The sequence below is a fragment of the Nyctereutes procyonoides genome, unplaced genomic scaffold (genome assembly GCF_905146905.1).
Source record: "Nyctereutes procyonoides isolate TBG_1078 unplaced genomic scaffold, NYPRO_anot_genome, whole genome shotgun sequence".
NCBI lineage: Eukaryota > Metazoa > Chordata > Mammalia > Carnivora > Canidae > Nyctereutes > Nyctereutes procyonoides.
In genome coordinates this window covers 13,035,316-13,056,274 of record NW_026575033.1, presented here as the reverse complement: position 1 = coordinate 13,056,274, position 20,959 = coordinate 13,035,316, and the positions used below count along the sequence as shown (strand labels likewise).

Below are 20,959 nucleotides of genomic sequence, written 5' to 3'. Positions count from 1 at the left end.
AGGTGTATATCATAAATGTTTCTTTGTTTTAATACTAGTCATCATAAACCAGTCTCACGGAGTATATTGACTACAACGAAAGAAGAGGTTTTAAAGTAATTTTTAAAAGCTGAAGGTATTCCTTTTTACCTTCTATTCAAAATGAAGTAAGTGAAGCTGTATTTTCAAAATTCATCTTCAGACCTTCATCACTAGCCAATTCCTGTGATTATCATTCTGTGAAACACTGGATCCTATACATGATCTACTTTGTGTTATGGTAGATAAACTAATCTTGAAATATCATACGTGGTAATATTTGTGTGACACCCAAACTGGTCTCTACCCTGTTTGGTAAGACAGAGCTACTCTGTTCATGAACTTGGATAACACAGCCTTATCAAGTGGTGACCAACTTTTTTAATGCTTACTTCTTAGGTCTGTACTTTTACCTCATTAAAGACTGTGTAGTTTGGGGACCGGTGGCCCCTTGACCACACTTTGAAAAGCACTGCTTTAAATTTCTCATTTTGAAACCAAACTGTTAGTTCTTTCAATCATCATTCACAGGAGGTTGTGGTTCCTAGATCCCTGGCCATCCTAATTACTATTCTTTAGAAATACACCCCTTTCCATGTGTGTCTTAAAATGTGTTTCTGATGTATGTGACCAGTGTGCACCTCTTCAGAGTCTTGAGATTCATGCTTCTGGTTAGGCATCTTAAAGTTGGTGTCTTAGTCTGGCAACCACATCACACGGTTAACTCACATGAAGTTTAAATCCACTACAACTCTCAAAGGTATTAATAGGAACTGCAGTTAAACCAAGTCCATTCCATCCTGCACACACTATAGTTGATTTCTGAAGTTAGGGTCGTTATATTTTATTTCATGAAACTTCATCTTATTAACAGGCCATCCTTCAGTTCTGTTAAGATCTCTATACATCTCAATATCACCAGTCTCTAACAACAGTAATTAGCTTTATCTTGCACTTTAAGGCTTATGTGGCATTTTCACATATAATCACTTTTGGTTCTGTTGACAAGTCGTGGTAGATGTGTATTATTATCATCCCTATTTACAGCTGAGAAAATTGACTCTCAAAAAGAGCACCATGTGATCACTTAGTAAATTACCTTGTGCCATATTCATACCTAAAAAATGTGAGTTCTTCTGGCTCATTCAAGTTATTCTTAAAATGCACATAACTTTGTGGCATCCTTCAGAGATTTCTCCCTTAGTTGCATTTAGCCTTTTGATCACACTCTTTGGGTGTGAGCTGCTCAACCAGTTACCAGCAAAACTGTCTGTAACATCAAACACAGTTAGCCATCTTGGCCACAAGAACCATGAGAACCTTTTGTTAGAATTCGAACACTGTGTCTGTATTTCCATGGTCTACTAAACCACTGAGACGGGAGATTAAAGTTTGTTTGGTGTATATTTTTCTCATAAGTATATCTGATTCCTAGAGATTTGCATTTTGCATTCCTAAGTAATCAAACTATTTGTTTTTAGCCTCAACAAACATTATCAAACAGATTATATTTTAACACCTCCTAATCAGTACACTTGCACAATTATTACTAGAAAGTGTATGTGTTTTAGTCTGGGCCCTAATGTATTTAAAAAAAAAAAACTTAAACTCTAGTGCAGTGTGTTTTTCATACTTTGGATCATGACACATTGGTGGGTTGTGAAATCAATTTGTAAGTGAGAATATTTTTTTTAAATGAAACAGACCAAACTAGATTATAAAATATCAGAGTACAAACAAGGAATAACGATTATAGCATCAGTTTGTTTATTGTAATATATGTGTACCTTAAGCTGTGATGGAAAATTTCTTACTGTAGGTCACTATCAATAGCTTGAAAAATTCTGCACTGGTAGAAGAAAAAACAGAATCATGTCACTACCCTTTGGGACATACTATGATAATTATATATACAAGATGCAAAAGGAGAATGGGTGTTTTATCTTTTTTCTTTGTTTTGTTTGATTTTTTATTGCTTTGGTTTTCCTTTGTTTGTTTTGGTTCAAAAAATCTAAATACTGCAAAATTTCCCTGAACTATTGGCCTTTTTTTCCAGGACTTTACCACTGTTTCACATGCCTTGGTTGGATTGCAAATACATTCCTGTTGCTCAAAGCTAGTATAATAAGCTCTTAGAGTCGAGAAGACAGAGGCAGGCTTTCCAGTCCAGTCCACAGTGCCCAGCTTGGCATATTTTCTTGACCAAAATAAAGGAATCCTTATCCAACTAGTATGTGGTTTGCTAGCATCAGTAACCAAGTTTGGGCTAGCTTGAGAGAGAGCTTGTTAGAACCCACACTAAATATCATAGTTTCTATTTAAAATATCTACATTTTCTTTAAAAGTTTATCTTTTTTTTTCCTTCTCAAAAAGAATTTGCCAAACGGGCTATTTCAGAATGATAATTTAAACTTCTTTTCACAAGTGTGTGGGAAATATCAGAAAGTGAGACAGAACATAAAGACTCCTAACTCTGGGAAACGAACTAGGGGTGGTGGAAGGGGAGGAGGGCGGGGGGTGGGGATGAATGGGTGACGGGCACTGAGGGGGGCACTTGACGGGATGAGCACTGGGTGTTATTCTGTATGTTGGTAAATTGAACACCAATAAAAAATTAATTTATTAAAAAATAATAATAAATAAATTTCTTTTCACTAGTTTCCTGAAATGTGATATGCGATGGTACCTGATATATAAATGGCCCTCAAATATCATGTCTTATTGTATCAATCACAGGGAGTGAGAAATCTAAAATGCTACAAAGACAGTATAACTTTGATTCATCATCCTGGAATCTGTACTTTTTAACATTTATACAAGTACATGTTTAAAAACTTTTTTTGTCAAATCTTTATATAACTTTTTTTAAACCCAAAGCTATGTCCTACTGTGATCCCAAAGCTATGGAATTCTCCATTAGTACTTTAGTTTTTTCCTTTCTCCCATCTTCCACCATATGTGAATGTTCAAATTTGTCACTGAGTCCAACTTGTATGCATCTAGATTTTCAAAAAATAAGCAAGAATGGGGAGATACCAATACTTATTGGCTGAGCATCTGTTTTCATTGAGAATAGAATGTATTAAAAAATTAAGGGAAGTTGGGACGCCTGGATGGCTCAGTGGTTGAGCGTCTGCTTTTGGCTCAGGGCTTGGTCCCAGAGTCCCAGGATCGAGTCCCACATCAGGCTTCTCTGAAGGAGCCTGCTTCTACCTCTGCCTGTGTCTCTGCCTCTCTTTCTGTGTCTCTCATGAATAAGTAAATAAAATCTTTAAAAAACAAATTAAGTTAAAGTGGACATTAGATATGTAAAAAGATATAATATGTAAAAAGATAGGTAAGCAATCTTCTTAGATAGGCAATATATAGGTAAGTATTTGAGCAAACACTAGAAAATAACAAATACTCCTAAGTGAGGCCCTCCTAAATGTATTATTTCACATAACTCTTTCAGCAAACCTATGAGGCAGGGCCTATTTTTAGTTCCATTTCATGAGTGATAGACACTTACTTTGGGGAGAGTAAGCAATTTGCAAACAATTATCTAAGCTCCTAACTGGTGTTACCAGAATTTGGAAACAGGTCTTATAACCAGATGCCAAAGTAAAACAAAACAAACTTAATTCAAATAACAAAAAAAGTATGGAGCAGTTACTATGTGCTTGACATTGGGGAGGATATAAATAGGAATAAGACACCAGAACACAAGCTCTTCTCTTGAGTTTACCTCTAATGATTGACAGTGGATGCGAGTGGCATAAGCTTAAATTATCATTAGAATAAATGCTATAACAAAGATCTAATCCAAATGCAGTATTGCTCAGGGGAGAAGGTAGTCATTGCCTTGGAGCAGTCAGGGAAGGCTTCAAAGAGAACAGGCCAGGGAACAGAGAGCAGTGAAATTGAAAGACACAACTGAAATGAGGCAAGAACAGTACATTGCAGGCTGGTTGAAAGGGCTTTGAATGCCATGCTAAAGAATGTCATGCTAGGAAGGCCAGGGGACGCTGAAGGTTTTGAAGCTGGAAAATTAATTACATGAGCATATTTGGATTCCACTGTGGAAAGCTGTTTAGATGCAGAAGACGCCAGAGACAAGGATTCTAGCCAGGCTTTTACTGTAATAAACCCCAGCAGAGGTGCCAAGGGCTTACACAAAGGGAATGGGAATGAAGATATGAATGAGGGAATAGGTTTGAAAGTCATTTCAGAATTGGGTGTTGGTAATATGCCTGACAAGGAGGGGGAAGACGCTGATGAACCCATTCATCTTGGAAGGAGGTTATTATTTTTTTGCCCTAGGTCAAGATCTGTCCTGGGTCACTAAGGATTCACAAAGACAAATGAGGAGGCCCTCTCTCGCCACAGGGAACCAAAACTGTCATCCCTCAGGGGATTCATACTCAGCACCCAGATAGGTGAAAGAAATGTGTGAGGTACAGAGTGTAAGAGAGGGCAGAGCACTGGGGGCCGCAGCAGCCTGGAGATACGTGTCCTGCCAAAAGGCGTTTAGACTCAGAGTTGATTAAAAACAAGAAGGCAGGCCCAGCAGAGCGAGCTGGATTGGACACTCCTCGAGGAGTGATGTCTAGAATTGTTCCCAAGTTTCTTAAAATAGTGGAATTCAGTGGGTGATTTTGCTGTTAATTTATACAAGAAATACACAGTAGGAATCAGGTTTGGGAGTCTGAGGTAAGGAGTGTTAGCTTTGAGGTAGATCAATGCTGAGGTTCCGAAGAGGGAAGCTGGAAATATGGTCCCGGGGCTCAGTGGAGAGGTTTCAGGAGAGAAGTGCCCTTTATGGCAGGATTAAGTTTCTGAAAAAGAGAACTGCAGGTGTTTTATATTTAGACGTCTAGTCAGTTGGTAATTACAGCCCTTTGTAATCAGTCAAGGAAAACTTAGGAAGGAAGGATCCAGAAACTCTATGAAAATTGAAAGGAAGAAGGCTCGGCAGGTTGAGAAGAGGGAGGAGGTGGAGGAGGGTGGCCGGGACAATGAAAGGTGGCCGCAGGACCGGCGGCCGGAGGGCGCGAGTGGAAGGGAGGAAGGAGGGGGGGGAGTACCGCGCCGCGGTGCGCACCCGGTTTCCCACTGCATCCGTGCTGCCTGGACATGAGCATCGCCTTGAATGTTTTCCAGGGCGACGACTCGGATGAGGAAGATCTCTGCATCAGCAACAAATGGACTTTCCAAAGAACCAGCCGCCGGTGGTCTCGCGTGGACGACCTGCACACCCTGTTCCCCGGAGGAGACAGAAATGGGTCATCGGGAGACATTCGGATGAGGAACACCACCAGCAGTGAAAGTGTCCTCACGGACCTGAGTGAGCCCGAGGTGTGCTCCATTCACAGCGAGAGCAGCGGCGGCAGCGACGGCCGCAGCCAGCCGGGCAGCCAGAGCGCCGGCCGGGAGCCCTTCGACTGCCCCGACAGCCCGGCCATGCTGGACGCCACGCTCGTCGGCAGCAGCGGCTCACCGTCCCCCAAGGACGCTCTCGGCTACCCTCTGCACCCAAAGAATGAGAAACCCACCAGGGCCAGAGCCAAATCGTTTTTGAAACGCATGGAAACTCTCAGAGGGAAGGGAGCGCACGGCAGGCAGAAGGGGCCAGGGCGGACCGGGGGCTTGGTGATCAGCGGGCCGCTGCTGCAGCAGGAGCCGGACGCCCTCAAGGCCATGCAGTGCGTGCCCATACCGAACGGAGACATCCAGAGCTTGCCCTCCACCGCCAGCACCCGCGGCCTCCTGAGCCCCGGCAAGTGGAGTGGGGAGAGCAGCCAGTCGGAAAACAGCAGTAGTGGGGTGAGCACGCCCGGCCTGAAGGAGCGAAAGTGCCAGGAGGCCAGCAAGCGCGGAGGCATGTACTTGGAAGACCTGGATGTGCTGGCCGGGACGGCACCGCGGGCCGCAGGCGACCCGAACCACACACATGAGTTTCATTCCCAGGAGAACCTGGTGGTGCATATCCCCAAGGATCACAAACCAGGAACGTTCCCCAAGGCGCTCTCTATTGAAAGCCTGTCACCAACAGACGGTAGCAATGGGGTTAACTGGAGGACCGGTAGCATCTCCCTGGGCAGACAGCAGGGCCCCGGTGCCAGGGAGCCCAGGCTCATGGCATCCTGCCACAGAGCAAGCAGAGTCAGTATCTACGACAACGTCCCGGGCTCCCACTTATACGCCAGCACAGGAGACCTCCTGGACTTGGAGAAAGATGACCTCTTCCCCCATTTAGATGACATCCTACACCATGTCAATGGGCTCCAAGAGGTAGTGGACGACTGGTCAAAAAATGTCTTGCCTGAACTGCAGACACACGATGCGTTGGTTGGAGAACCCGGCTTATGCCCCTTCCCATCTCCTAACCAGATCACCTTAGATTTCGAAGGCAACTCTGTCTCGGAAGGTCGGACAACACCCAGTGATGTGGAAAGAGATGGAACGTCTCTCAATGAGTCAGAGGCCACTGGGGTCAGAGAGAGGAGGGACTCTGGCGTCGGGGCCTCTCTGACCAGGCCAAACAGGTTGGTGGCATGATTTTCTGAGATAATTTTTAATCCATTTCCTAATAATTATGGTCTGTTTATTTAACGAACATTTACAGAGAGCTTACTAAATGCCTGACGCTGAAGTGATATATATATATATATATATATAGGGATCCCTGGGTGGCGCAGCGGTTTAGCGCCTGCCTTTGGCCCAGGGCCCGATCCTGGAGACCCGGGATCGAATCCCACGTCGGGCTCCCGGTGCATGGAGCCTGCTTCTCCCTCTGCCTGTGTCTCTGCCTCTCTCTCTCTCTCACTGTGTGCCTATCATAAATAAATAAAAAAAAAAATTAAAAAAAAATTATATATATATATATAGTTAGTTAGTGATAGTGATATATATATATATATATATATATCACTTCCAAGTATATATATATATATATATATATATATATATATATATATAGTTAGTTAGTTAGTTAGGAATTATTTGAGTAGAAGTGTATCTTTTCTACAGTTATCATGGTAATCGAATCCATGTTAACTCTCATTCATTTCTCTGAGTCTTTTCTCTTTAATTCAATCTTACTTTTACTCAAAAAAAAAATTGTGAGTGTATGTGCAGAGAGCACTATGCCAGGCACCCTCAGGAACCACTGGTAAGGGAAACCGTGCTTCCCATGACCTTGTTGCAGTCACAATTAAAACATCTCTAACTCAAATTTTTAAACTTCATTTTGATCCTGTGAGAGATTTCTGAGACCTAAGGTGTGTACTTTGCAAGTTTATGTTGGCTTTAAGATGCCAATTACAAAATACACAAAGCTATTTTACAAAGACCATTTCAGAAGCACCCTGGAAAAATGGCCCTGGAAGGGCTTAACTAGTGGAAACAGTAATACTGTACATGCTGCTGGGCTCTTGTTGAATGAGATGTCCCTTGGGGTTCGCTGAGGTATCACTTCAGGGGTACTTCTTAGTCTGTGCCTGCCACCTCTGGGCTCCATGTCCACAGAAGGAGCATTGGAATGGAGATAAGATGGCAGTGTGAAAATGTACAGTTCCAGAACATTCCAGATCTCACTCTCCATCTTGAGCTCTCTCTCTCTCTCTCTCTCTCTCTCTCTCTGTCAACACACACCTACACATACACTGTCTCAGCTGCTTTCAACACTTTGGGAACAAATTTAGGAATAAACAAACAAATAAAATGTATTTATGTCCCTTATTAGAACCTTTCCCGGGTTTATCAGACTTGAAGTAGTTTCTTGTTTCTTCTCTGCATTGGTGTCTTCTGTTCCATTTGCTTTGTGATTTTCCTTGGCTCAGAAACTATTTTGATTAGCTACTTAAAAACTAGTAACATCTTATGTGTTCCAATATCACGTCCACTTTGTGACTGGCTTCTCTGACGGTCTTTCTGGTAAAGGCGACTCCGATGGAATAGTTTCCAGCTCTCACACCAGCCTCAGCCATCCACAGCACCGCACATCAGCAGCCAGACGGCCGGCCAGCTGAACCTGCTCCAGCGTTTCTCACTGCTTCGCCTCACAGCCATCATGGAGAAGTACTCCATGTCCAATAAACACGGCTGGACGTGGTGCGTAGCATGTTCACTTAGGAGGGGATCGTTTGTTCTAGAGCTAAGTATGCAGTTGCAAAAGCTTCAGTGTTTAAGTTCTGATTCCTGAAGAAGCCACTCGTTGACTTCACTGCCGATCTTCTGAAAATAGGGCAGGAGTTCTATCTTCACGTCTGCCTTCTGTGCTGCTGCAGCTTGGATGTGATGTAGCCGACAGAAAGCATTGCTTTATCTGTAGCTGTTAGTTTCCAGGGAAAGCAGTGAGGTTCCAAGAAGGAAAAAAGACAAGTAAAGGGTGATTAATTGTGAACAGAGGAATTAAAAATAAACTCGCCATAAAATAATCCTGGCAGTTTGCAAAGAAACAGCTGTCACTTGTACCTTCTGGCTCAATGCAGAGCTCAACGCTTAGAGCATTGATTTCATTCAAAGAACACTTAATTCTTCAAATACATTCCTACTTTGACTTCATTGGCAAATAAAAACAAGAATATGCAGTAAACTTTTATAGTAAGGAACTAACAAAAGCATGTGTTGGAACCTAAATATGCACCTGTTTTAGATGAGTTGGTGGATTTGAAAAAATATAAAATATGTCTTTAATTGTCTTATGTTATATACTGTGTATAGAAAGAAATCGACAGTGCCTTTATAAAAATATTTTGGGAAGTTATAAATTGCATAGTCAAATGAATATATGCTTGTATATTAAAAGTTCCTTTAAAAAGTGTAACCGGTTCTAAAAAAGTAAGGACATAGTCAAGAAGTGTTTCATCTTCTCTCCCATCCTTCCTCCCCCACCCCCAGCTAAATTTCTTCTTAGAATTTAAAATTTTGTTCTGTTTTGTCTTATTTGGGACAAGTATTTATCACTTGAGAGATGTGCCAGTCACAATTAGATTAAAAAGTTGTCCTCTTCACTTGAAAATAGAGCCATAAATCAATTCCTCTAACGTGAGTCATGCTATTTCATAGAGATCTAACATAGGCAAGGGGCACACATGGTACTTCCATGTCATGTGATTAATTAAAAGCTAGTTTTTCAATTCCCCCTGTGCCTGTTGGTTGTTCCAACAAAAGCTTGGCTTCCCTCTTGCTTGCTTTCACAGCCTCTCTCTACAGACTGCCCCAGGAGGCTTGCATGACTTGGTTTCTGTGAATTCTAGGTCAGTTCCAAAGTTCATGAAGAGGATGAAAGTTCCTGATTACAAAGACAAGACTGTCTTTGGTGTTCCTCTCATAGTTCACGTCCAGAGAACAGGACAACCCCTGCCTCAGAGTATTCAGCAAGCGCTCAGATATCTGCGAAGCAACTGCCTCGATCAGGTATGGTTGTAAATCCCAAAATAAGCCAGATGAAGTCGGATCTCTGCAGTGTCACATAAGACATGCCTCTCCAAAAGTAAAAGGCATTGTGATTATATGTCAGTATTTCATTTACCCAGGCTACATCCTGGTCAGGCTATTTGAGGGTATTTTCTCACTGGGAATTGAATGGCGTCCTGAGTGAAAATTCATGGTTTTGGGGTTTTTTTGTTTTTTGGTTTGGTTGGTTGGTTTTTGTTTTGTTTGTCTTTCTGAGTGAAAATTCATGTTAATAGTTTGTGTGTTAATAGTGTGTATCTGTGCTATCAAATTTGCCTTCCCTAGAAAGTGGGAGCTACTACGCTTTATTACCCTGCATTTCCTTTTTAATTGTTGCCCCACTGCCATCATTGATTTCATAGCATTCTTTCATCCCTGTTTTATTATTTATGAGAAAAGAATTAACTTTTTATATTTTCTTTTATTAATTCTTTTTTAAAAAACTTTTCTTTATTTACTTGAGAGAGAAAGCAAGTCCATAAGCTTGAGGGGCAGAGCACAAGGAAAGAGAATCTCCAGCTGACTCAGCGTTGAGCTAGGAGCCCAATATGGGGCTTGATCTCAGGACTCTGAGATCAGGATCTGAGCCAAAACAAAGAATTCTGCGCTTAACTGACTGTACCACCCAGGCGCCTATTAATTCTGTTTTGTTTTTTTTTTTTTTTTTTTTGGAAGCAGCACCATGACCAGGAAAATTTAAATCAAAGATAAATTTATTTATGTCATTTTAAAATATACAAGTAAACTATGAAAACAATATCAGCTAAATCAAATATCCCCTCATCTTATAGAGTTGATTAAAAAGCTCAAGCCACACAAAATATTCAGAGATCATTTTCTGTCTCCATGACTATTTGGGGGACTACCATAATTGGTGGCCTGTGATTGGATCCAGAGCACCATCCATTCTGTAATGTACTAGGTCCAGCCTTCACTCCTCCAAATTAACACCTGTTCATTTCTTAGACATTTTTCCTCCCAAGAAGGCCATATTCCCACTTGATAAATTGCAACCCTCTCTTGCCTTATTAGAGAAGTATACATTTTCCCCATTTCTTTAGAAGCCATAGTGAAGGGCAGGAATGGTTGCTCTCACTGCTGTGGTGGTGAGGACTGTTTCCTTTTGAGAAATGGCCTTAGTAGCTTACCTGTTATTTCTCAGAAAGAAGGGCAACATCACTTTTCTAAAACTATAGTGCTTAGCAGATTAAGCCAAAATTAATTGGCTTGTGAATAATATCCAAGTAGAGCAAACCAATGAATCCAGTTACTTAAGCATTGTCTTTTTTTTTTTTTAGAACTTTTACCAAAATTGCACATTAATCAAAGGTAGATGATCTATGAATATCCTACTGAGAAAACTTGCTGGAGAGGTGGACTTAGGTGAATATATGGAAATGCCACTCTGATCTCTTCTGCAAACCTAAAAGCAATGCAACCATGCCCTTTCACATAGGACTTTGTGTCTTCAATTGTACTTTTGTTGTTTTGTTAACACAGACCCACGATTGTGTTTTGTGGAGGGTAACCTTTTATTCAAACACATATTTATCCACGCTTCTCAATTTTCCTAAGGGTATATAAGACTCATTCCTCCTCTTGGCTAATTCTCTTAGAGCCTTTGGCTCTGCCTTTTACTAAGAACAAAAAATACTTTGTTCTAAACATTATAATGTATGGCCAGTGAATGCTTATCAGCAGAAGCTCTGTTCAGAAAACAGTGTTTGTTTAGACACACCTAAAGGAAATGCAGTCCATCTCTGCCATTAGCTTAATAGTGATAACATTTCTTGAGTTCCGGGCATGTTTTAGGCATTGTTCTAAATGTTTTACATTCATTGTCTCATTTAATGCTATATCCACCTTGGGTCGTGTATCCCCCAGCTGACAATGGTGTAGCCAACACTTGCTTGAAAAGCTAACTCCAGGGATCCCTAGGTGGCGCAGCGGTTTAGTGCCTGCCTTTGGCCCAGGGCGCGATCCTGGAGACCCAGGATCGAATCCCACATCGGGCTCCTGGTGCATGGAGCCTGCTTCTCCCTCTGCCTGTGTCTCTGCCTCTCTCTTTCTCTCTGTGTGACTATCATAAATAAATAAAAATTTAAAAAAAAAAAAAAAAAAGAAAAGCTAACTCCATAGTCCAGGTCTTTAAAAACTACACTCTGCTGCCACCTGTTAGAATTGCTTGTCCCAGTGGACTTGGAGTGATACCATCTCTAATTCTGAGAGACACTTGGAGAAATGGCCCTGAACGACTCACTGATGAATGCAGTGTCAGGATTTTGTTGATAATGTTGATTATTGCATGAGATGGTGTCCTTCCTGTGATCTTAGAAGAGTTTTTCTCTGGCCCCAACACCTGAAGGCATTGTGTTTCTTTAGGACAACTAGTGTGTGTTTTATATTAAGAACAACTGGATATGTTTTCCTCTCTATATTAGCTGCTAAAAAGATTGGAGCCAAATGTGTGTTCTGCCTGCAGTAAATATATGTAAATTTTTGGCATGAATTTTGTACATCATTCCTACTTAGGGCTACTCTTTTTATCTTTATTTTCCTTTTCAGATTTTCTTATCCATTATCTTTAATTGTATCTTACCCATTTTATAGATCATAATAAGTCACCTTGAATTCTTTTTTGAACAAAGTTGGATGGAAATAAATGAATTCTAATACAACTGTTCTACTCACTACATAGTCTTTAGTGTAGACTGGAAACCACTTGGGACCCCTGCAGATTCTGAATAATGGTTCCCACCAGTGAGACCACTGCTGTTGGGTCTAGTCTCCTTTCTGAAGCAAAAGTGATTCAAATTAAGGGAAGGACAATAGGCACCAAAGTCTCCTCAGTCTTGGCTCACTGGCTTTTTCTCAGTCTCCATATCAAGCCTCCAACTGTTTTTTTAAATCTGGAAGAATGCCTTACTTAAAAAAAAAAAAAAAAAAAAAGCATGTGCTGGAAAAGCTTTGTAGGAAAAAGACTTATTTTGAGGACATAAATACAGATTCTAAATGTAACCAAAATGATTAATGCAACCCTCTCTTGTATCAGTATGAATCTGTAAGATGTCCAAGGGACTTTCACCAGACCCAATTACTACCTTATGAAGCCCTCCACATCTGTAGGGCTTCCCATCTGGTAAGTCACAGAGTGTGGAAAGCACACAGGGATCTGCCTCTGGTCCCTGCGAAGAAGGAAGGTGGTAATAAGAAGGGAACAAAGGAAAAGGGGACACACACAATGGAGAATTAAAAACCAGTATCAAAAGGAAGATTATTCTAGAGATTTAAGAGTGAGGAAGGGCAAATAAAAATGAATGAATCAGTAAAGAAAGAGGGAACAAGAATAAGAGGGAAGAAACACATATCACACTAGACTGTTCTTTCTTTGCCAGTAGTACCTCCCTGGAACTAAAAAGCTTCAGGTCTGTACAGGATCTTGAGATCTCAGGCCCTGGGTGGTGGAAACCCAGAACATCTCCGAACATCTTTTCCCTAAACCACACTGATGGGCCTCTGTGCTGCCTCTCTTTACATGGTCCTCTTGAACCACCATTCAAGACCCTCCCATGGTTTTGCCCTGGGTCTCAGGGAAGGGGGCTTCTTCCTGCAATGAGTTGGACCCCTTTTCCCCATCCTAAGTGTCTACCTCAAACATAAGCATTCATCACTAACAGTTGAATGCAGCCCCACAGGGCCCTGAAACATTGCCAACATTTTGCCTCCCACACTCCCAAGTGCAGAACAGTTTATATATGATCAAACAAAGGGTATCCATTCTCCCCCTCACAGCTGGCCTTAGATGAAATAAGGAAGTTTAGCCTTCAATTATGAACCATTTGTATTCGGACATATCAGTGAGAGGAGCCTTGCTTTGCTGGCAGAGATTTTATTTCTGCCCTAAATCAGTGGTGCATGGAAGCACAGGTTATGCCTGTCCTGAGGAATATGAAGTCACTGCAAGGAGAGGCCCACCCTGCAGGGTTCAGAATCAGAACCCGCCGCATGCCGTACTTAGGAACCTTTCTCTTTCTGAATAAAACCAACCTTTCTTCGTTAGCTGAGCATATTTCTGAAGAATAGGAAATGAAAGTCTCAATAAACATCATTAAGTACTGAAAGGAGTAGCATAAAAGGGATGCCAAGTAGGAGAGTTTATATTATTTAGATGAAATTTGAATTCTAATGCAACACTCATGCCCGACCACTCCTTCTAATGGAACAGTAAGTTTTAGAAGCCCAATTACGCTGGGAAGACACTTCCTACTCAGTACAAGTGTCCTCTACCCGATGAGTGTTCCTCACAGCCCTGTCGCCTACCTCAGATGAGATAAGTGATGTTCTGGGGCCTTTTCAGATTATACTTTGAGTCCTTGCTTTTTCACACCTGGACTTTTGGGTGGAAGACAAAAGAGAAGAAAGTAAAACAAGACCAAGGGAACACTTACCACTTACCCTTTTACCTGGAAAATGAGTGAGCAGGTGCATGATCCTTATAAAATGAATTCTGCATTGCTGACCACCGAGCTTCCCTTTTTAGAGCTGGCATTTGAGCCATGCTTTAGAGGTACATGAGAATAGGATCTGCTATGGAGTTTGCAGGCCTCGTGCAAAATGAAAATGTGAGATTCTTTGTTCATAAATTATTAAGAATTTCAGAACGGTGACAGCAGAGAATTAAACCAAGTGTGGGGCCCTATGTGACTACCAGCAGTGACAGTCACAGAGGCAAATGAAAGACATTTTACTCTCCTTGGGTCTTCCTCATAATGAAGCTGAAGGATCTGGAATAGCCTCCCCTTCATGGTGGTGACGAGGCTGCTGCCCTCAAAAGCAACAGCTTTAAAATGGTTTCTTTAGCTCTCTGTTTTTCACTTGGAAAAAAAAATTTCACCAGAAGTGAAGATTTCATCACTGCTTTGAAAACTCTTCTAAGAAGAAAGGATTATTGACAATCACGTCACCACCCTTGGTTGCTGGGTGAAGGTAGGTAGACTTCTTCCTATTCTCCGGATCTCTATACCATTGGAAGAATCTTCTAGTTACTGTGTCCAGGAAGTTTTCCACTGCAAGGAACAGAAGCTTGTCTTGAGATGGAGTAAACCATGGGAAATTCATGAGCTCACGTGACAAGAAGTCAGACGTAGGGTGGTCCAGGGTTCGTTTTACCATCAGCTCCAGGCGCTTTCAAGACTGAGGTTTCATTCTGTCGTTTCCCTCCTGCCATCCTTAGTTACTACATCTGGGATCTGGTCTGAGTTCAGACCACATTTTCTTTATTAAGTTCAGGAAATAAATTTCCTTCTGTGCTTCCAACAAAAATCCACAGATCCCACAGATATTTCCCACATCCCTGGAAGATAAGGGTGGGACGGGAAGGTTACTGTCAGAATTTGAGGCAGAACAAATAAATACCTGACAGCCCTCTGGACATCCTGTGAGATCTAAGTCAGAACAAGCACCTCAGAGCCTGCAGCTGGAGAGCTCCAGACATGTCTAAAATAATTAAAATAACAATATTTGCTGAAACTAGAAAGACACTTGGAAGCAGAACAATACAAAGAAAACAAAGCAGAAAAACAATACAAAACATGTATTGTTTGTACATGTACACCAGTGTACACCCAACATGAAGCCAGCAAGACACAGTGGATGCTCTGCAATTTACACACAAACACTTGTCTGCTTTATTCTGTTGATAGATTCCAATCAATATTTCTCTGCTGCTCAGAAAAGAACAGGAATTCTCAAAGGGAATAACAACACCAACTCGCATGAGGATAAATGTTTGTGAGTCAGACTTAAGAATTCACCTTCTAGGCATTTAGATTCTGAGAACTCCCATGTAGCACAGCCCTGTGGCACTGTCTCAGGCCTCCTTCCAGAACTAGAGGAGTGAAGAATGTAAACAAATTGAAGATGGAGCTCACTTTAGCAATCATTCATTCGACATCTTGAATTTTTCTTTTGACAGTACATGCTTTCTTCTCATGCACTTTGGTGAAGTTTGGAGTAGTTGCCAGAGGATGATACATGTTCTTTAGATTCTTGAAGAGTCATCTAAGTAGGCAAAGCTTTTCATTTTCTAGACCTTCTAAACTTTAAGAATAAAAAAGAAAGCAATTAACTTTTTTATTTAAATTAAAGTAATTCACATAGAATGTATTAATGGTTTCAGAGGTAGACTTCAGCGATTCATCAGTCATATAGAACACCCAGTGCCCATCACATCACGTAACCTCCTTAATGCCCATCACTCAATTACCCTAGACCCCCACCCCTGCCCTCCAGGAACCCTCAGTTTATTTCCTATGATTAAGAATCTCTTATGGTTTGTCTCCCTCTCTGATTTTGTCTTGTTTTATTTTTTCCTCTCTTCCCCTAAGTGACAATTAACCTGAATATCCTGATCTGTGGAATTAGAGTTATAAGGCTTGGAATGCAAAAAAGTATTACTAAGAATTCTATTTTTATTGCCACAAAAAGTAGCAGTGTATAATTTCCCACACAATCCATTCAGCTGACATATACAAAACCCTGAGTATTCTCTAATTGCTTGGAATTCTTCTCTTGCTGTCACTGTACTTTAAAGGAATTAGAACTGCTCTCCATTTATAGCAATAACCAAGAGAGCTCTCCTCAGACACCTGAGCTTGGGTCAAGGCTGGCCCGGCACGTGGAGCAGCCCTGACTCGGCCTGGCGCCTTTCCCCAGGCATAGAGAGGAGGAGCCATGGCTCACCGGTGTGCTGCTGCTTACCTGCCTAACCACTGGGAATATTCCTACCTTGCTTCTTGGAAGTGGGCCAACCTGCGAGCCCTTGAGGAAGGAGAAAAAGCAGAGATTGAGGGTTGAATGAAGGACTAAGTTTGAGCAACTCCGTGCCCTATGGGCATTTAAAAATAGCAGATATGCAAATTTGCTGTGAACCAGAGCTCTGAGAGAAACTCAGTCCTTTCTTGGGTCGAGGCAAGTCCAGAGTGCAGAGCCTCTCTAGAGGGGCCTAGAATGTAAGCTGCCAACCCCCTGCTGGAATCTCCATTCTCCTAGGGCTCTGCACCACCTCACTCCTGGGTCCCTTACTGCTGCTCCATTTTGTCAAGCAGAAGAGTAGTCTCAGCCCTAGGGATGAAAAAGGTATAAGACAATGTCTTGAAGTCTGAAAAAATGCCATCCAGGAATCCTTGCTGGAGACAGAGCTTATGCACATAATGACCATCCAGGTAGAATAATGAGTGCTAAGCACACATGAGAAACATACACAATCCATATAAGGATTCCAAAGAAGGACAAGAAATAAGACTTTTAAATCAAAATATATGCTCATGGTATTATTTTGATCCACAAGCATATTTCTTGTAAACCTCTCCCCCAGAGGTGCACTGAATATAGTTGCTTATCTGGGATCCAGTGAACCATCCATTCACCAAACTTTCTCAAAACCCCCACTAAAGTGTAAACACTAGAGAGCAGGGAATTTGGTCTGGTCTGTTCACTCTTGACACCTAGCAACTCTAAATATGCCTAAGATAGAGTGGTATTTAATCACTGCTTGTTGGATAAATGAATGGCATGATAGCATCTAGTGTGTTAGAAGCCTACAGGTTACAAAGACAGTCATACACATTTTCTCATTTAGTCTCCACAATAGCCCTGCGAAGTGGGCTATTATTCTTATCTTCATTTTACAGGAGACGGAGTTAGTGTTCTACTACTACTGTCCAGAGTAACTAAACTAGTAATGTACAATTTACTAGTTTGGATGCAGATGCTGCTCATCCAGTCCTGGTTCCATGCCTTGTCATCACTCTCAAGGTGCTTGCCTTAGGAAGAGAATGGCTGGGGTGAAGGTGGCCTCACTAACACGTCCTTGTGACTTGTTTCAGGTGGGTCTTTTTCGAAAATCGGGTGTGAAATCTCGAATCCATGCATTACGTCAGATGAATGAGAACTTCCCCGAGAATGTCAGCTATGAGGACCAGTCTGCGTATGATGTGGCAGATATGGTAAAGCAGTTCTTCCGGGACCTCCCAGAGCCTCTTTTCACCAACAAGCTCAGCGAGACCTTCCTCCACATCTATCAGTGTAAGTGGACGTACTGCAGATCAGTGTTCCCGTGTGCACCCATCCACTTAAAGCATTCTTTAAAAAAAAAAAAAAGATTTTATTTATTTATTCATGAGAGACACAGAGACTGAGAGAGAGGCAGAGACACAGGCAGAGGGAGAAGCAGGCTCCATGCAGGGAGCCGGACATGGGACTCAATTCCGGGTCTCCAGGATCACGCCCTGGGCTGAAGACAGCACTAAACCGCTGAGCCACCCAGGCTGCCCAACTTAAAGCATTCTATAGGCTGTCTGCCAGTTATGCAAGTAGTGCATGAATCCATAAAGAAATGCATAAAAGGTATCATTCTCTGCTTCTTTCCAGAAGTAAACTTTGTTCACAGTTTGATATGAAAATCTCCAGGCCATTTTTTATGCAGAAAAATACCTTTTTGACATCAAAATATTCCTCCTCAGTAGGGTTTTGTGTAAGATCTGAAACTAACACTCAATGTACTTTTAATAACTTTAAAGTGAAAAGGGACACAATAGAATTTATTTCATATATAAATGTTTTTAAAACTTTAATTTTTAAAAAAATAAGCTTTTCCTTGAGATACATGAAATTCAAAGCCAAATATGTTAAAATGACCAGAAATAAAAAACAAATGTGTTTTAGTACAATGTATTTTACTTGATGAAAAGCAAGCAAACCAAATCAAGCTTATGCTTAATTCAACAATTTGTATTTTCACTTGGAATTTTTTAAGTGATGTTTAATTAATAATTCTCAGCAAAACCCCTGTAATTAAAATAATCATTGAATAAAACAAAGTCTGATTAAAAAGCATGTCCTTCTAAGGGTAGCTACAAAGGGGTATTAGAAATCAACATGTGACTCTTTCTTGATGCAATAATGTTATGATTATAAATTATTTTAGTGGTCCAAGTTCTGATTCTTTAGAAGAAATGTATTTGGCATGTGGACTTTGAGTTTTCAGGAACATATACATGAAATGAGGCTCAACATGGAATTGATCCAACTTGAAGAAGATCCCTGCTATAGAGAATTCTGTGCTAACTGTGCTTAAGGAGCCTACAATATTGCAAGTCCAAAAAAAGATTATAATAAATACCACTTGTAAAAACAGGATAAAGTGATGACCCACTAAATAAATATTATTGTGTCAAAGTGAATAGGTTAAGTTAAATTAATGATACGTGTTGCGTGAACCCAAACACAGTTCATGATTTTGTTGCCATAAGAGGTTGATCTGCATTTTTCCAGTTAAGCCTCCCTCATGGTTTGGAACTATCATATATGATTCTTTACATTTACTCAGTTCTCGGGTTAGGGTTGACATTAGTCTAAGATTAAAGCCAGATTATTTCCAAGAGATAAATCCCTTTGGTCCTTTCTGAAACTCACCAGCAAGAAACCAGATCAAAGAAGGGTTTATTTTAGCTGAGCAAACATTAACTGAGTTCCGCTTCCACACAGGGCACTGTGTTGAATGCTGCAGATGGTATGGATGGGTAAGACTTACTCTCTGCTCTTAAATACCTTACAGCTGAGGGAGATGAGACATGTACAGACATAACTGCCATATAGCAAGACTGGAGAAATTCTATAATAAGGTTACAAAGAAAACCCAAGGAAGTTGAGAGGAGTACCAGGACTTGGTGTGGACAACAGATGGTGGAGAAATTGGAAGGAACACTTGTTGAGTGACACAAATAGCATGAGCATATGCCAGGAGTGGACAGGGTGTTCGTCTGGCTTGTGTGAATGGTAACTGTATGACACAATACCAGTGACTCTGAAAAATGAGACCGGGGCCATCCCAAGGAAGGGCATTGAATTTCAGGGCAAAGGGTTCATACGCGATTCATTAAGCACTGAGGAACCCTTGGGGGTTGAGGTGGTTGCCAGTTACAATGCTCTCAGCTGTAAAGACAGAACCAGAAATCCAACAAGTAAACAATAAGGAAATTTTATAATCTAACATGGCAAGAAATCTGGAATTAAGTAATTCCAGAGTCAGTTAATTTCATAGCTCCGTGATGCCAGGGCTGATGTCAGCCTCTCTTGGTTATGCTCTCAAGGTTTAATACAATTACCATAACTTACAATTATCATGTCTTCCCAAAGTCACACTCAAAGGCAAGAAGAGAACAGAAGGGCTTCTCCTGGGACATATGTCTCTTTTTATCAGGGAGATAAATTTACAGAAGCTCCTAGCATTTATCTTGGTCACATAGGTGAGAAATGGTTTATACGTTCTCCCTTAATTCAATCGCTGGAAAGATGACTGGGATTACCATTTGGGGTTTAGGCCAACATGGTTATGCCCTGGGTCTGAGGGAAGGGCTCATCTTCCCTGAGATTATTACAGCCTGCACTCGAACAGCAAGTGTGTTTCCTTATGGAGGAGGAAGGAGAGAGTAGGTGTTGAGTAGGCGGCCAGGTCTGTGTCTGTCACAAGGGTCCATGTCCATCAGAACTGCTCTAGTCACCCATGAATCTGGAAGTGGTGAACAAGAGATACTGGACTCTACAAGAACAGAGGGTTAGTGATAAACTGACACATTAACTGAGGTGCTGGATTACCTATAGTGACTTCCAGCAATGAGACTGGAAGTTCAGTGTTCCATGGGTAGACTCTAGAGTCAAAGGGAGGAACCATTCTTCCTTCACTTCTCCAGAGCAGTTCTAATTTCAGCTGTGTTACTTCTCAGATATTTATCAAATGATTCATTAGAGTTTAGATGGATAATGAAAATAGCTGAAACCCACTGGTCTACAGTAGGGAGAATGGAGGGATCAGAGACACTTCAGGTTTGGGGACTGGGAGAATATTGAAAAGAGGGGAAGGAGAGCTGGTTTGAGGGCAGGGAGAGCAGAGGTGTTCAGGACCAACTGGATGTTGAGTTTGAGGTGCTGATAGCCATCCACATGGTTGCCATTATCAACACTAAGATATGCAGATCTAGAATAGTCCCCTGAGAGCTGAGAAAGAGGCAGGAACTACAAGTGTCAGTGTAACAAAGGTCCAAGAGGAAAGGATCCAAAATGAATGCTGAATTTAAGGACTAGTAGTTCACCTTCACAATCATTTTTTAGTAGAAAAATCATAGAAGATACTTTCTGACGGATAAAGGAACAAGGGAATAGAAAGTTGAGATGACATGAAGCCATGACAGATGACTCGTAAAAATTGTGTCATGGAAGAGAAGGCCTGCCATGTTAAGTTAAACAATGTATACAGTAGACACCTTAGCTAAAGCAGCATATTTAGAAGCAGTTCAGTGGCTTGGCTGAATTTATAACACTTCAGTACAAGCTTGAAATCATTAGTGGTGTCTCCTTCTATTTCAACAGAAGCAAGAAAAAAAAAAAGTTCTGCTAGAATTTGAACAAAATGAAAAAAAAAGAATTTGAACAAAATGGTTAT

At 41.3% G+C, this 20,959-nt stretch overlaps 1 protein-coding gene across 7 annotated transcripts in view; it reads left to right on the top strand.

The window, feature by feature from the left end:
* STARD13 (StAR related lipid transfer domain containing 13) overlaps positions 1-20,959 on the top strand; it is a 514,559-nt gene that overhangs the window by 482,270 nt on the left and 11,330 nt on the right. For all 7 annotated transcript variants that reach the window (XM_055317219.1, XM_055317220.1, XM_055317218.1 and 4 more), the window contains 4 exons: positions 5,161-6,545; positions 7,942-8,112; positions 9,261-9,420; positions 17,346-17,544. In XM_055317219.1, coding sequence (XP_055173194.1) covers positions 5,161-6,545; positions 7,942-8,112; positions 9,261-9,420; positions 17,346-17,544 — 1,915 coding nt within the window. The remainder of the gene's footprint in view (positions 1-5,160; positions 6,546-7,941; positions 8,113-9,260; positions 9,421-17,345; positions 17,545-20,959) is intronic.